At 54.3% G+C, this 13,756-nt stretch overlaps 1 protein-coding gene across 7 annotated transcripts in view; it reads right to left on the bottom strand.

The window, feature by feature from the left end:
- LOC128764743 (potassium voltage-gated channel subfamily H member 1-like) overlaps positions 1-12,819 on the bottom strand; it is a 49,748-nt gene extending 36,929 nt beyond the window's left edge. For 2 of the 7 annotated variants that reach the window (XM_053874811.1, XM_053874812.1), the window contains exons 1-3: positions 10,915-11,124; positions 7,003-7,029; positions 2,641-2,764 (exon numbers count right to left, since the gene is read on the bottom strand). In XM_053874811.1, coding sequence (XP_053730786.1) covers positions 2,641-2,764; positions 7,003-7,029; positions 10,915-10,987 — 224 coding nt within the window. In that variant the 5' untranslated portion in view covers positions 10,988-11,124. Of the gene's footprint in view, positions 1-2,640; positions 2,765-3,736; positions 3,851-7,002; positions 7,030-10,618; positions 10,790-10,914; positions 11,125-12,675 lie in introns of those variants that run through there. The other 5 variants (XM_053874813.1, XM_053874815.1, XM_053874814.1 and 2 more) reach the window with 4 other exon arrangements.
- Positions 12,820-13,756: the final 937 nt, after the last annotated feature.

The raw sequence follows: 13,756 nt of genomic DNA, 5'->3' as shown, positions 1-13,756 counted from the left end.
AGTCATGTGAGAGAGAGAATATTGACTTCCAAACAGGACTCGGAGGACGCAGCGGTTCGGGGTCCAGCTCCACGGAGCCGTGTCTGCGCTGCTCCCCGCAGACTAAATATACACACAGAAGCAATCATCACTTACTCGGGTCAATATTGGTATTGGCAGGCGCTGTGAAGCTCAGCCGGAGGACTCCAGGGTCTGAGTCCGACAGAGCCGCCGCGCTGGCACTGACAACAAACGTCTTTGACGCCGGACCAAAATCTCCCACAGATTCCACAATCTGGCAGCAACAACGTGTTTGATGTAATCTCACTATTGTAGCGGCTGCTCGGGAGCAGCGTTGATCCAGCGTGAAGCTAGTTTCCCCTACTACAAGAGGGAGGCTGAAATCGCCCCAAAAAGCACGGAGGAAACGCCTCCAGCTGAAGTGGCCGTCCAGGATTAGGATTCTTGACTTGGACGCCATGACAGGCCACTATCACTTCACATGAATTCAATATAGAAAATAAGCTTCCACGACAACCACAGGCTTCAAGTGCAGCCTCTTCTCCAGCTGTGACTCACCCTCACATCTGACTGTGAAACTTTCTCCCCCCAACACTGGGCTCTACGTGTCACGTGTCAGTGTGGCGTGTCCCACTGCTCCTCACTGGCCGTTCACCACTTGAGATGATCCCTTCAAACCCAGGAGCTCCGCAGCTGACTTGAAACCAAGTGGGAAGATGAAGTGTGGAGAGATGTCCAGGAGACCAAAGGACTTGATTTCACAACAGTGTTGGACAGGACAACAGGGACATGTCAGTAGCCAGGACCACTCTTCCCTGTGTTGACTTCCTCTGGTGTCACACGTCAGCCAGCCAAATGCTCTACCGTGTCCCACAACATGAACAATACAACATGGATGTTCAACAGTAAGTTTGGAGTTCTTCTGAACAAACAACAGTGGGCTAGCATCCAGGCTAACGTTAGCATCCTCACACCTCTGACACGTCTGTCACCGCAACATAGGCTCCGCCCATTTCTTCTCTGTTGGTTCACCAAACCAAGTGAGATGATCAGCGCCGATACAAGAGGTTGCATCATAGTGGAGGGAGCTTCACAGTGGAGGGAGCTTCATAGTGGAGCTTCATAGTGGAGGGAGCTTCACAGTGGAGGGAGCTTCACAGTGGAGGGAGCTTCACAGAGGAGGGAGCTTCACAGTGGAGGGAGCTTCATAGTGGAGGGAGCTTCACAGTGGAGGGAGCTTCACAGTGGAGGGAGCTTCATAGTGGAGCTTCATAGTGGAGGGAGCTTCACAGTGAGCTTCATAGTGGAGCTTCACAGTGGAGGGAGCTTCATAGTGGAGGGAGCTTCACAGTGGAGGGAGCTTCATAGTGGAGGGAGCTTCACAGTGGAGGGAGCTTCATAGTGGAGGGAGGTTCATAGTGGAGCTTCATAGTGGAGCTTCATAGTGGAGGGAGCTTCACAGTGGAGCTTCATAGTGGAGGGAGCTTCATAGTGGACAGTGGAGCTTCATACTGGAGGGAGCTACACGGTGGAGGGAGCTTCATAGTGGAGGGAGCTTCACAGTGGAGGGAGCTTCACAGTGGAGCTTCATAGTGGAGGGAGCTTCACAGTGGAGGGAGCTTCACAGTGGACAGTGGAGCTTCATAGTGGAGGGAGCTTCATAGTGGAGCTTCATAGTGGAGGGAGCTTCACAGTGGAGCTTCATAGTGGAGGGAGCTTCACAGTGGAGGGAGCTTCACAGTGGAGGGAGCTTCATAGTGGAGGGAGCTTCATAGTGGAGGGAGCTACACGGTGGAGGGAGCTTCACAGTGGAGGGAGCTTCATAGTGGAGGGAGCTTCATAGTGGAGGGAGCTTCACAGTGGAGGGAGCTTCATAGTGGAGGGAGCTTCACGGTGGAGGGAGCTTCACAGTGGAGGGAGCTTCATAGTGGAGGGAGCTTCACGGTGGAGCTTCATAGTGGAGGGAGATTCACGGTGGAGGCAGCTTCAGAGTGGAGGGCGCTCACAACCAAGTGCTGGTGTTAGAGGGAAACATGGGAATCTCCACAGGAGAAATGATCTGAGACGTGAAGACTGGAAGAAATGAGAGCCACAAAACAGCCCTGAGATCAGCAGCGTCCGGCGGGAAACATGACGCAGCCATCGGTCGGCTCCATCTGGCTCGGCCTCCCAGGTGACCCGAGCAGATCCATACGTCGATGCTTCCTCACAGCCAAGCACTTTCTTGCCAACATTGATTTAATGAGGCAGCAAATGTTTCCCAGCCAAGCCGTAATTAACCCCTTGTTGTGACCAATAACCAGAGCAGGTCTGATGATTCATTTAGGCCCAGGATGCTACTGCCATCGCTAGGCTGAGTCCTGTGAGGCCCGAGGTGAAGACCCGCTTCCAAGCTCCTCGCCCCTCTGCTGACCTCGGGAGCATGAACAGACCAAGCAGTTTTGCAGGCAGCAGCTCTTGGCCCCCGCATCAGGTGGGGTCATGTGACCCTGACAGCTTGAAACTAGACTCCACCGCAGCCTTGAAACGGTGAGAGGCTTCGACTGAGCAGACATGTTGGTGTCAGCTCCAGCTAAGTGCTAACCCTGCAGCAGCAGTCGAGCGTGAGGGGCGCCAGCGCGCGGCTTGTCGGCCTCCTACCTGCAGGTGCTGCTCTTCTGCATCACCTCGGCCCGGTGGTACCCCGACAGCTTGCAGAAACCATCGTTGCTGTAGACGATGGGCCAGTCCACGATCTGAGCGTTCCCCAGGACGAAGTTGGTGTCTGGAAGAGGAGAGAGAAGGTGAGCTGCCAAGAAGAGATGCCCCAAAACCCAGGTTTCACAGAGAGCCAGTGTGAAGCAACAGACACCAGGAGCCAGAGACAGAGTCACACCACAGAACAGTACTGGCAGATCCACTCCGCCCCACTCCTGAAGGCCTCAGGAAGACATGACCCCTGAACTGCCACACACACACCGAAGACATCAGAGTCAAGCTGCCCAGGTGAGACTCTCCACCAGGGCTGGGACCCAAACACCTGAGTTACACTGCGTCACCTTTGCACCCGTCACCAGTTCCAGCTGCACCACGTGATCGACCGAACCTTCCGGACCATGGAGGCTACATGAGAAGCGTCAGGACTGAAACAAAAGAGTCTGGTGACTGGAGTGCAGCACGTGGACTGAGTCTACCGCCATTCAGTCAACTGCTCCTACTGCTGAGTCATGCCTTCCTCAAACGTCTGGTTCAGACTTTCGGTTTCCTCGTGCTTTTATTTTGTTATTTCCGGTTTCTCTGTTTTTCGGTTTCCTCTCTTTTTTTCCAGCTTCCAGGCAACACAGCTGGCCTCGATCAGCAAAGCAACCTTCTTGGATATCATCTCCCCAGTGCCAGTTCCTGTTGCCAGATGGTTGCTTCCTGCGGTAAACTCTCTCTCGTGACTCCGCTCTCTCTTACTCCTGTGATCCTTCCAAATTCTGGGCGTGCTTGACTTTCTTTCTGCCGCCTCCTAAGTGGTTCTCCTCGCTCTGTTTTCTGATTCTCGCTTCACTTGATATTATCGTGTGTGAGTGTTTGTGTAACTCACCTTTTGTTTTCTCTCGATTTATTCCTTGTGTGTGTGTGTGTGTGTGTGTGTGTGTGTGTGGGTGCGTTTAATTCCACCACCGAGCACTTTTTGTTATTTGGGCCTAGTGACTTCATTTCCGAGTGTGGTTTTGTTCTCCCCCTTAGTCAGGCTTGAGTTTTGATTCACCTGTGCTTCTGATCTTCACTTCCTGTCGATGGTTCCACACACTCCGCTATCTGCATTGTTTCTTAACTCGAGGTTGAACTCGTGGGTCTCCTGCCTGTTATCGTTAGAGCCAAAATCTTCCTACTAGTTCTCAGCTGCTCCCAGTCAAACGTCCAAACGTCATCTCCAGTTTTAACCGTCTTCCTTAAGAAACCTGCCATTTCCCAGTGCAAGTGTCTCTGTCCGTGTGTGTGAGGTCCAGCAGACACTGGCTCCGGCTCAGTACTGGTGGGTCCACTTCGCAGGAGGCCCCTCTGGTTTCCTTCAAGATGGCGCCACAGAGCCCATCGGCTGACGTCAAGATGGCCGCCGTTGTGCTGTGTGAGTTGGGAGGCTGAAAAGCTGCTTATTAACTCTGGAACACCCCGAGATCCTCAGGCTCTGTCAGCCGCCGGCGCCGCATGCGTCTCAGTGTTTGTTGTGTCGAGGCCCATTCAGTGGCACAAACACAGATAATGGCCGCCTGGTGCTGTGAACAGACGCGCACTTAGGACGGGAGCGGCGGATTTAATTGGCTGATTATACATGTTCTGTTAGCGTGGCAGCGAGCTGCACGCCTCCACTGGAGGTGTGTGTGTGTGTGTGTGTGTGTGTGTGTGCACCTCGTATAGCCACACTAGTGGGGACCAACATTTTGGCCGGTCCTCACAAGGTTTAGAGCTGTGTTTTTCAACCTTTTTTCAGCTGTGTATAGAAAACTCAGAGTGCTGAGTTGAATGTTCTGTAGAAATTCCATTTGTGAAAATCTTTAGCAAGTGACACTCAGCTGTTTGTGATATTTGCAGAAACAAAGAGCAGAACATGTTTCAAGCGTGTGCAGCAAGGGGCGGCCAATATGTGCCAAGGTTTCTTCCTTGTTTTCCAATCGCTACTAACTAGCAAGTTTCTGACACGAACATCCAGTTTCCAGACAAATCTTAAACATTCTTTGCCTCAGCTTGCTTCATAACTGCCATTACCCTTTCTCTCCTCACATTTTGGAGTGAATTTATTTGGTTGTGCGTTCAGCAAACTTTGACCGTTTGCGCGTGCCAATGAAGTGGGCCGTCATGTTAGCCGTTAGCTCTGCTAGCAGGACCCTCCGTTCTGTCATGGTCAAGTTAGAGGTGCATCAGCCGTCAAAACCACTCCTAGTTGCACACCTGACCGGCTTCTCTCTGTGAGTGGGAGTTGAAGGAGGAGCACCAGGATCAGCACAGTTCTGCAGTGTACAGCCGGAATGTGACCGAGCCCATGTAATAGGTTCTGGTTGCTCCTGCTCTAATGACATCGTATCGCCCGGCTCCATCTCCAGACAAATGAGGTGGAGCTGGATCATTTCCCACGGCTCATCTGACACTCTCTCACGGCAGACCAGTGTGCCACGGCACGCCGCTTGGAAATCGCTGGTTGAGAGGCTGAAACTTCAAAATAAGAGTCCTGGTTCAGGTGAGCCATGTGTTCAGTGGGAGAGGCTGGGGAAAGGGTGATGGCCAGCAGTGCACCCCACAAGGACAGAGAGACACGCTCACAGTTCCCGCTCCTCAGGACCAGACCGGGATGTTGCCGTGTGGTTGCTGCTGCAGTGAGATTTGAACCTCAAAAGCTGCTGGTCCAGCACCAGAATCAGAGCCTGGTGACACAGTAGTGTAGTAGGGAGAGGACGCGGCTGGCGGTGCAGCCGGTGGAGCAGCTCGCAGCAGCAGAGCCAGAGAGTCTGGGAGAGTGGAGCAAGGCTGAGGCTCTGAGTCTGGCTCTGATGACCGGACCAGAGAAGTCCTCACCCCTCAGAACATCATCGAAGGAGCCTCGCTCCTCCAAAGTAACTGTTTCCGGCCAGAAGTGAACAAGCAGCAGGCTCTTTATGCACAAAGACAACAGTGAGACGACGACACCAGCGACACACACACGCTCGCAGCTTTGATCAGCAGCACGGAGACGACAGGGAAACACAGCGCAGACGTGCGGCCGCTCTCTGCCCAACTGTTGCTTTACTGAGGCGGGATGAACCAGTGAACTCAGAGGACTCTCGTTTTGATTTGATCACACAGGACCATTTGGGATGAGAAACTACACACTTGTTGGCCTTGTTTTTAGTCAAAATATTTCATCCCACGTGATCTAAGATGCAGTCACTTTATAAACCACATTATTCAGCAAGATGGAGGGGCTTTAAAGACAATACAGTCTTACATCTGTTGCTTTTTCACATGTTCTGTCAGCGGATTTTCTGCTTATTTCACGGTACTTTGACCTTGAAATAGGTGAAAAGACCCCATAGTCAACAGTGAACTGTCGTGACGTCCCTCCATCTCCATCTAATGTTGTGTCTTCGATCAAGTGGGATGAAAACAAGGCTTGAGAAACTGGGTAAGATGTGCAGTGTATTCAAGTCAGATCAGTTCTAACTTCAGCAACTGCCACTGACTGCAGGCTCCGAAGGGGGTTCCTGAGCCAGAATTATTCCTCCCTCTGGAATCATTTGGGAGCCATGCAGCAGCGAGGAGCACGCCGTTTTGTTTACGTCAAGAAAACATGACACGTGGGATTGAGATTCCCTCGAGTCATGAAGTCCGCAGGCGTTGGCCAGTCAGGACTGCGTCCCCCTCCGCTGCAGTGGATGCTCAGTCGACGCCTGGGAGCCCAGGGTCTGCACCTTCTGCTCCGTGACTCAGCAGAGCTCAGCCGCGTCTGTGTTGAGCACGTTCTGCGCGCCACAGAGTAGCAGTTGGAGCGAGCCGCTGCTCTGTGTGTGTGTGCGTGTGTGTGCGGAGTCTAACACCGAACCACCATCCAACAGCAGCTCACAGCTTTGCTGTTTTGGTGTTCCATTTCCCCAGCGTCTTCAGAGCTCCAGCGCTGTCCTTGGTCCTGAGGCACTCAACTGGTCCAGACCACTCGAGGACTCAACAATGGAGCTTCAAACAGGCAGTACCGGAGCGAGCCGGTGGTTCTGTCCTCCATGAGCCTCGCGGCCCGTCTGGAAGCCCCTCCCTCACATGCTCAGTGGGTGAAGCCAAACTGAAGGAGGGATGGTCACACGGCTTTTATCTGAGGTTGAGGTTTCACGCTGCGCTGTCAGCTGAATATCCGCAGCCTTCCTGGAGTTCAGCCTGTATCTGCGTCATATTTAGACGAGCGTCGTAAAAGAACAGTCACTGGGGCAGAGCGCGGACACACACTGACACACACACACTGAGACACACACACGGGGTTAGGATCCACAGCAAACTGAAAGGTGAGAGTACCTGTCTGCCTATGTGACAGTGTCCAAACTGAAATGTGTGAAAAGAAAAACAAGCGTTAACAACAGAGAGTCAGACAGAAGTCACGATGAGCCACGTGCCGCAGAGACAACAGCAGCAACAGAGTTTCACAGTTGGCCGACGACATGATGCTGTGAGGGCTGGCACCAGGGTCACACACTGCTGTAAGGTTTCTCCTCCACCTCTTGGTCTCATCCTGGCGTCCTTGAACCCCACACTCGCAGAGCACCTCTCTGGACTGACCCAAGCCCTGCATCCGCAGCTGGTGGAGCTCAAAACGCCGGAGAGGTTGGAGTGAAGCGCGGCGGGAGGAGAGTGCAGCCAACAAGTCTCGCTGGAGGCAGAAGAAAGTCTGGAGCCAGTCTCGGGGTGCACACGTAGAACCACCTACTGCTGCTCTGCCTCCCACCGCAGGAGCATCCAGCACTACGAGCCTACCGTCACCTCCGTGCACCGTGGTCCATCTGCTGTGAAGCTCCACTGTGGCACGTGTCAGACTCTGGAGCCGACACAGGTGTGACCTGGCCAGACTAGGCTCCTCCCCCTGACATCAGGAGGCGGAGCAAACGTTTGGTGGTGTGGTGACCTGAGAGTGGCGGCCTCAGCCGGCAGGTCAGGCTCTGGTGAAGCACCACCACAGAAGCCTCACACAACCACGTCAAAGGCGGCTGTGCATGCTGGGAAGGTGGTTCCCGAGTTGATCCCAACACTGAACCAGGTGTCGTATTTGTCATTTGGATCAAATGGAGGCAACAATACGGAGGAGCTGGTGCGCCATTAGCACACAGCAGTACTGATGTGGAGCAGTGCTGGCTCCACCCTCAGACCCCGCCCACAGCCGCCACTGAGCCGCTACTGCCTCGCCACTAGCTGGACCAAGAAGCTTCACGCATGGTGCCGCGTTCCACCAGGAACAGAGGCGCGTTGCTAAGTCATTCTGCTTCGGATTCTCATCAATACGACTGGTGGTGTCGAGCCACAACAACAGGGGGCTAAAAATAGCCAGATTGTTTGAGAGTTTTTCATCCATATTTATCTAAAGCCGGAGTGAAAACAGCTTGAGGCAGCAGCTTCTGACTGGAGTCTCTCTGGACCATCGACTCCCCCGCTGACTCCTCACTGCTGGTGGGCACCAGTCTGACTCGGGACCCAGGGTCCCAGATTCATGCTGTACTGCTCCATGAGACCACGACGACACACATCGCAACAGGCACGCGGCCTTTGCTCGGCCAATCGGATACGAGACTCTGGAGAAATGAGCTTGAGTCATGGACAAGCCGCTGAAAACGCTGGCCCCGATGGTGGCAGCCAAGAGACGTTCCACCGCCAAAACCCTCTGATCCTTCCGTGGAGAACTCATGGGTCCCAGGTGGAAGTTCACTTGCGGGTTCATCTATCTATTTGACCGGTCACACACCTGCCACTGACATCTGACTCGGTGAGACGTGTGAGGCTTCACGTCACCAGGAGAGCCGCAAACGTGACGTGATGTGAGGAGCTTCTGTGGAACCTGCCACAGCAGCGAGAACAACCTTCACCCCGAGCCTTCGTGAGGTCTTCAGGAGACCAAAGCAGCGGACACCCCTCTCCTCTCTCACCTCTCTCAGGGACATTCAACTAAGGGACTGCTCGACAGGTGAACTCGGTTCTCTGACTCTGAAAAACATCATGGAGCAGTTTGACCCGCAGACCACTGGGGGCGCTCTCCATCTCCACCCAGTGAGTGAAGGGATGAAAGGCTCATGAAAGCGCAGCCTGACTGTTTGCTAGTTAAACACCACCCAAGTGTTTGCACTGTCACACACAGACAGATTATGGTCGCGTTGTTCGGAGCTCAGAGGTTTAGCGCTAATCCACGCACCACCCAAGGTCACTGGAGGAACTTTCCTCTCTCAGTTTGGAGGAATTTCTCTGAGCTCTTGCCACATGAAGACGTCCAGAGCGCGTCTTCGGTGGAGCCCCCGTCGGGCGGCCCGGTCTCAGCCGGGGCACGAGTCCTGACTTGCAGGAGAAACGACGACAGGTTGGAGGGGAACATGATGATGATGGGAACATAGGTGCACATGAGCAAGGCATGAGCTGATCTGGTCTCATGACGCGGTGCCGAGGAGCCTGTTCGAGCCCTGAGGTGAGAGCTTGCAGGTCCCACCCTCACCCTACAGTAGAGACACCAAACAAGGCAGTTTGAGGGCGTCACCTCACCTGCTGCAGGAGGCCTCACTACGTTAGGTTCCACTGGAGGGAGGGGCAAGGAAGTGATGGGTCTGTGGTTAGAGGAGCGGGAGGACAAGGGTATGTGGGGGACGAGAATGAATGGGTGGATGGAGGATGCATGGATGGATGGATGGATGGATGGATGGATGGATGGCTGGATGGATGGATGGATGGATGGATGGATGGATGGATGGAAGGATGGATGGAAGGATGAATGGATGGATGGATGGATGATGTCAGGACACCACCATTCTGACACATGCTTCCTGGCACAGGACTGTTTATAGAGCACTAGCCTCCACCGGCCCAACAACCCAAACAAAGCAGCACCAGAGCAGCAGTAGTGGCGACTGCACTGTGTGTATTGGAGCAGGTTCAGTTTCCATCTCTCTGATACTGATCTGACTGCAGAAGCAACAAACAACGACCAGATTACAGTCACCAGAGCAGCTGATGCCCACAACGACCAGCGACACACTTCATGGAGATGAGCCCTAGGTGGCGGTAGAGAGCAGGTGAGACGCAGTGGTAGATGACAGCACATCAGTAACCTGTGTGTCTGCCTCACCAACAGAGAACGTTTATCTGAGGAGCAGAACTGATCACCTCAGGTTGGTTTCCAGCTCCGAGAGAAGTGAAGCCTGCGCATCCTCCACACCTATGCTAGTTAGCCAGCTAGTCGGTGAGCTAGTTAGCCAGCAATACTTTTTCCACAGTCGCCATGTTTGTTGTTGTCCTCATAAACTTTGGACTCTGGGCTGCTCCCCCTGGTGGATATGTTGGTGAACAGCAACGTAAGGAAGCATGAGATCAGTGACAGGAAACATGGTTTGAAATGATGAATGGAGTTAAACAGTGGCTCCTGAAAGGCCAGCTTTCCCTGGAATCTTTGAGTCGGCGCTCAGCGAGTCCATCTGCTGCGTTATCTTTCACCCAACAGCTACCTCGGTGAACTTGTCCCATTAGGTCTTAGACATCACGCCTTGTGATGAGCTCCAACCAGTAGGTGGCGCAGGCAGGGAGGCAGAGCTTCTCTGGACCAGGATCCATGGGTCCACCGTCATATCAACTTCACTAAGTGAAACCAAGCTGCTGTCCTCCAGGATCCCAGCGTCTTGCTCTACACAACAGTCACCTCCCTCGCAGAACATTTGCTTCACTCCGAGGAGCCTCTCTGTATCACCGTGACATAACCAGGTACGGAAAGCGGGTTCCACTGCTGCCTCAAGAGTCCCAGCTACACAGGGCGGGACACCCTGGACAGGAGGCCAGGCCACCTCCACACACAGCAGGCGAGACAAGGACGCCGCTTCAGTGGCGGCTTCAGTGCAACACCGTGACTGGTCCGTGTGTCAATATCATCTGGATCAAATTCAAGACGAACCCTGTCAAGATCAGAGGCTCGCGCTCGCCGTCATTTCAGTCCGGTCCAGGCTCCGTTGGGAGCGTCGATCGTCCCCCAGCAGCGGGCGCTTCAGGAGAACTTGAGCTGGCCGGATCATTCCTGCGCTGTCATACTTGGGCTTGACACCCATCCCCTGAACGCACCACGGAACGCAGATTTTCTGGAGACACTTTCTGGAGCCGGAGCACCGGGACTCATGAGCCGCGAGGACGCGCCTCCGCGGGTCGTTCGCGGCGGGTGAGGAGGAGGAGGTGAGGAGCGAGCGCAGATCTTACCGTTCGACCTCCGGACGATGTTCTCCAGGAAAGTGTTCTGAGGGGCCACAAGTCCCCTGCGACCCCCCGCCATGCTGCCGCTTCACTCGGAGCTCGGAACCTTGGCTCTTCCCGGGGTCAGCATGCTGTCGGCGCCAGAGGGGCGGCGAGGGCTCCGAGGACGGGCTGAGCTCCGCAGCGGCTGGGGGCGGCGGATCCGCGTGCGCTCGCTCCGCCACCAGTGGAAAACAACGGAGAGTGCGCGGAGCGGGAGAGAGGGAGGGCGCGAGGGAGAGGGGGGGGGAGGGGGGGCGGGAGGGAGGAGGCGCAGGGCGGAGCGGGAGCGACACCTGCTGGAACATCTGGGAACCTCGGCCTGTCAAACACGAACTTAGTGATGACGCGTCTGCTGGTCCTCGCCAAGGTTGGAGGGTTGGACCGTCAAAATAACTGACCCACTCAGGTGTCAGCAGGAAGGGCACCGACTGGTGTTTCGTCAGGAGCCAAAGCCTGGCCCCACTGTGGCCCTCACTGGTCAATATCCAAGAAAATGCACCGCAAATACGAACACAAAGCCAGACTCCTTCTCTTACAAATGACGGCGGTTTTCTGGGTCGGTCCTGACCGGTGTCCAATAGAAATCCCGAGTCCGCCCAGACCGGACCGGGTAAAAATGACCCTGAAGAAGTGGTCTTGAGACCAATCTCAAGTTCTACAACACTCATCACTGGGGTCCAGTCTGCTCCAGAGTCCTGGTTCAGGTGAGCTGTGTGTTTGGGGGGGAGAGGCTGGGGAAAGGGAGGTGGCCTGGAGAGGTCCTCACAATACAGGAATACCGACATATGTGTGTGTGTGTGTGCGCACAAACCAGGACACAAAATAATATGAAAGTATGGATCTAGAGAGCAACGCTGAGGGTGGGCGGGTGTTGGGGAGTCCTATCAGGTTTGGAGGAATGGACACAGACATCTCAGACCAAGTGACATCCTGGGGTCAATGTGGGGTCCAGTCCAGTCTTTGACGTCAAAATTGAAAGCGAGAGATTAAAATGTCGCAGCCTCGGATGAGAGGCAGGAGATGGGTTTATATGGACCAGGACTCACACAGGCATTGGTACAGTCCTGGTCGTCTCCCGCTCTGACTGATGCACGTGAGCTCCCTCCACAGGTCACAGGTCACCTCATGGACACAACTGTAGCTGTTTCAGGGGCCTCAACACCTCTCACTAAACATACCAAGTCCACATAGGACAGTCTCCGCACACCTGTGAGGGATGACCCCTGCCTCTCACCCCGGGCAGCTGGGACTCACTCCAGTCACCACTCCGGTGGATTACAAATGTACATTAGGAGATGGAAAAGAAAAAACACGATGAATCCTGACGTAGGTGTAGTTGGGAGGCAGTTTTGAGGATCGAGTCTGGTTCACTTGGTCAGGACCAAAACCCGGCGGGACAGGATGAGGATCCAGTTTAGTATAAAATGAGTGTACCCTGTGCTGGTATATGGTTTGGAGTATACTTGAGGGTGTACTTTGGTAAACTTAAAAAGGCTCCAATTTAGTACGAAGAAGTATTAAATGAGTATACTTTTAGTAAACTACAAGTGCACTTGTTGTACTTGTACTCAAATATACTTGATAGAAAGAACTACAAGTGCAGTACTTTTTGCTGAGGGACACTTGCTTAGGTGGGTGCGGCTCAGAGCGGGTCCCAGACGCGACCCTTGACAGGAGACCTGCGGCGCGTTAGTCTCCACCGCTCGCTCAACACACCTGACTCACCTGACCTTGCAGCGGTGCGAGGAGTGCGACAGACTCTGACGCCAGCGCGAGGCATGCGTGCCAGGGTGAGATCCTTCCCCTGGCTGCTCCGCAGCAGAGCTTGTCCCACTGCATGAAGCAGCTCCGCTCAGACTCAACTTAGCAGACGGGAGAGGAGCCGCGGCAGCGATGAACACACCCGCCTCCTGGGTTTAGAGAGAAGAGAAAATGGAGGGTTTGAAAACGGCTCAGGCGACGCATCGCTCCCACGAACAGCACCTCATCTCTGTGATGCGTCGCTTCCTCCGACTCTCAGCCTGCTGGACTGACCGATGCTCTCAAACCTGGTGTGAAACCCGCGAGGCCAGCAGAAGCATCAGTTGGCTTCATCGTCATCTCGGGAGGATCATGGAGCCAGCCGAGACTTGGCAGTGGTGATCTGCTGGACAGGCTCAGGCGCCTGTGACACCGTGCGGCAGATGATGATGAAAGCCAGCTGTCAGAGTCAACACCTGTGTCACGCTGTGTGGCAGCTGGCGGAGGTGGTCGGCTCAGGCCGGTCCTCGCTGCAGACAGGTGGTTGGCAGAGGCCTTCCTGGCCGCCGTCGCTGAGCTGTGCCGCACCAGGTCAGGTACATTTCCACCCCCACAACATCGGCTCGGCCCACGTGACGTGACGTGACAGCACGTGATGGAACCAAGGAACCCAACTTATAGTTTGACAGGGAAATCATGACCGACATGTCAGCTGCAACACGGTGGTTGTGAAGTGCAAAACAAACTCTTCCAACAGACTCACACGTCTGTGAGTTGGTACTGTGGATTTGTCCTGCGCTTGCTAGCCCGCGTGCTAACTAGGCCTGGCTTCATATGGTGGAGAGCTCAGGACCGAGCAGCCAGGTGAGGATCAACAGCAGCTGCTGAAGTCCTCAACTGTCACACAGGTCCTGCGGTCTGAAGTTGTTGTCGTCCCAGCTGCCAGACAAAGACAGGCGTGCTGTGGAAGGGATCCAGACAGACAATGGTTTTGGATTCAAAGATGAGAAAAAACACGTTCAGAATTGAATAAACAAAAAGCATCTGTTGGCCGTTTGTGGGTGAA

This window comes from Synchiropus splendidus, chromosome 9 (assembly GCF_027744825.2).
Source record: "Synchiropus splendidus isolate RoL2022-P1 chromosome 9, RoL_Sspl_1.0, whole genome shotgun sequence".
Taxonomy (NCBI): Eukaryota; Metazoa; Chordata; class Actinopteri; order Syngnathiformes; family Callionymidae; genus Synchiropus; species Synchiropus splendidus.
The sequence above is the reverse complement of the archived record's forward strand: the minus strand, read 5'-3'. Positions and strand labels throughout refer to the sequence as shown.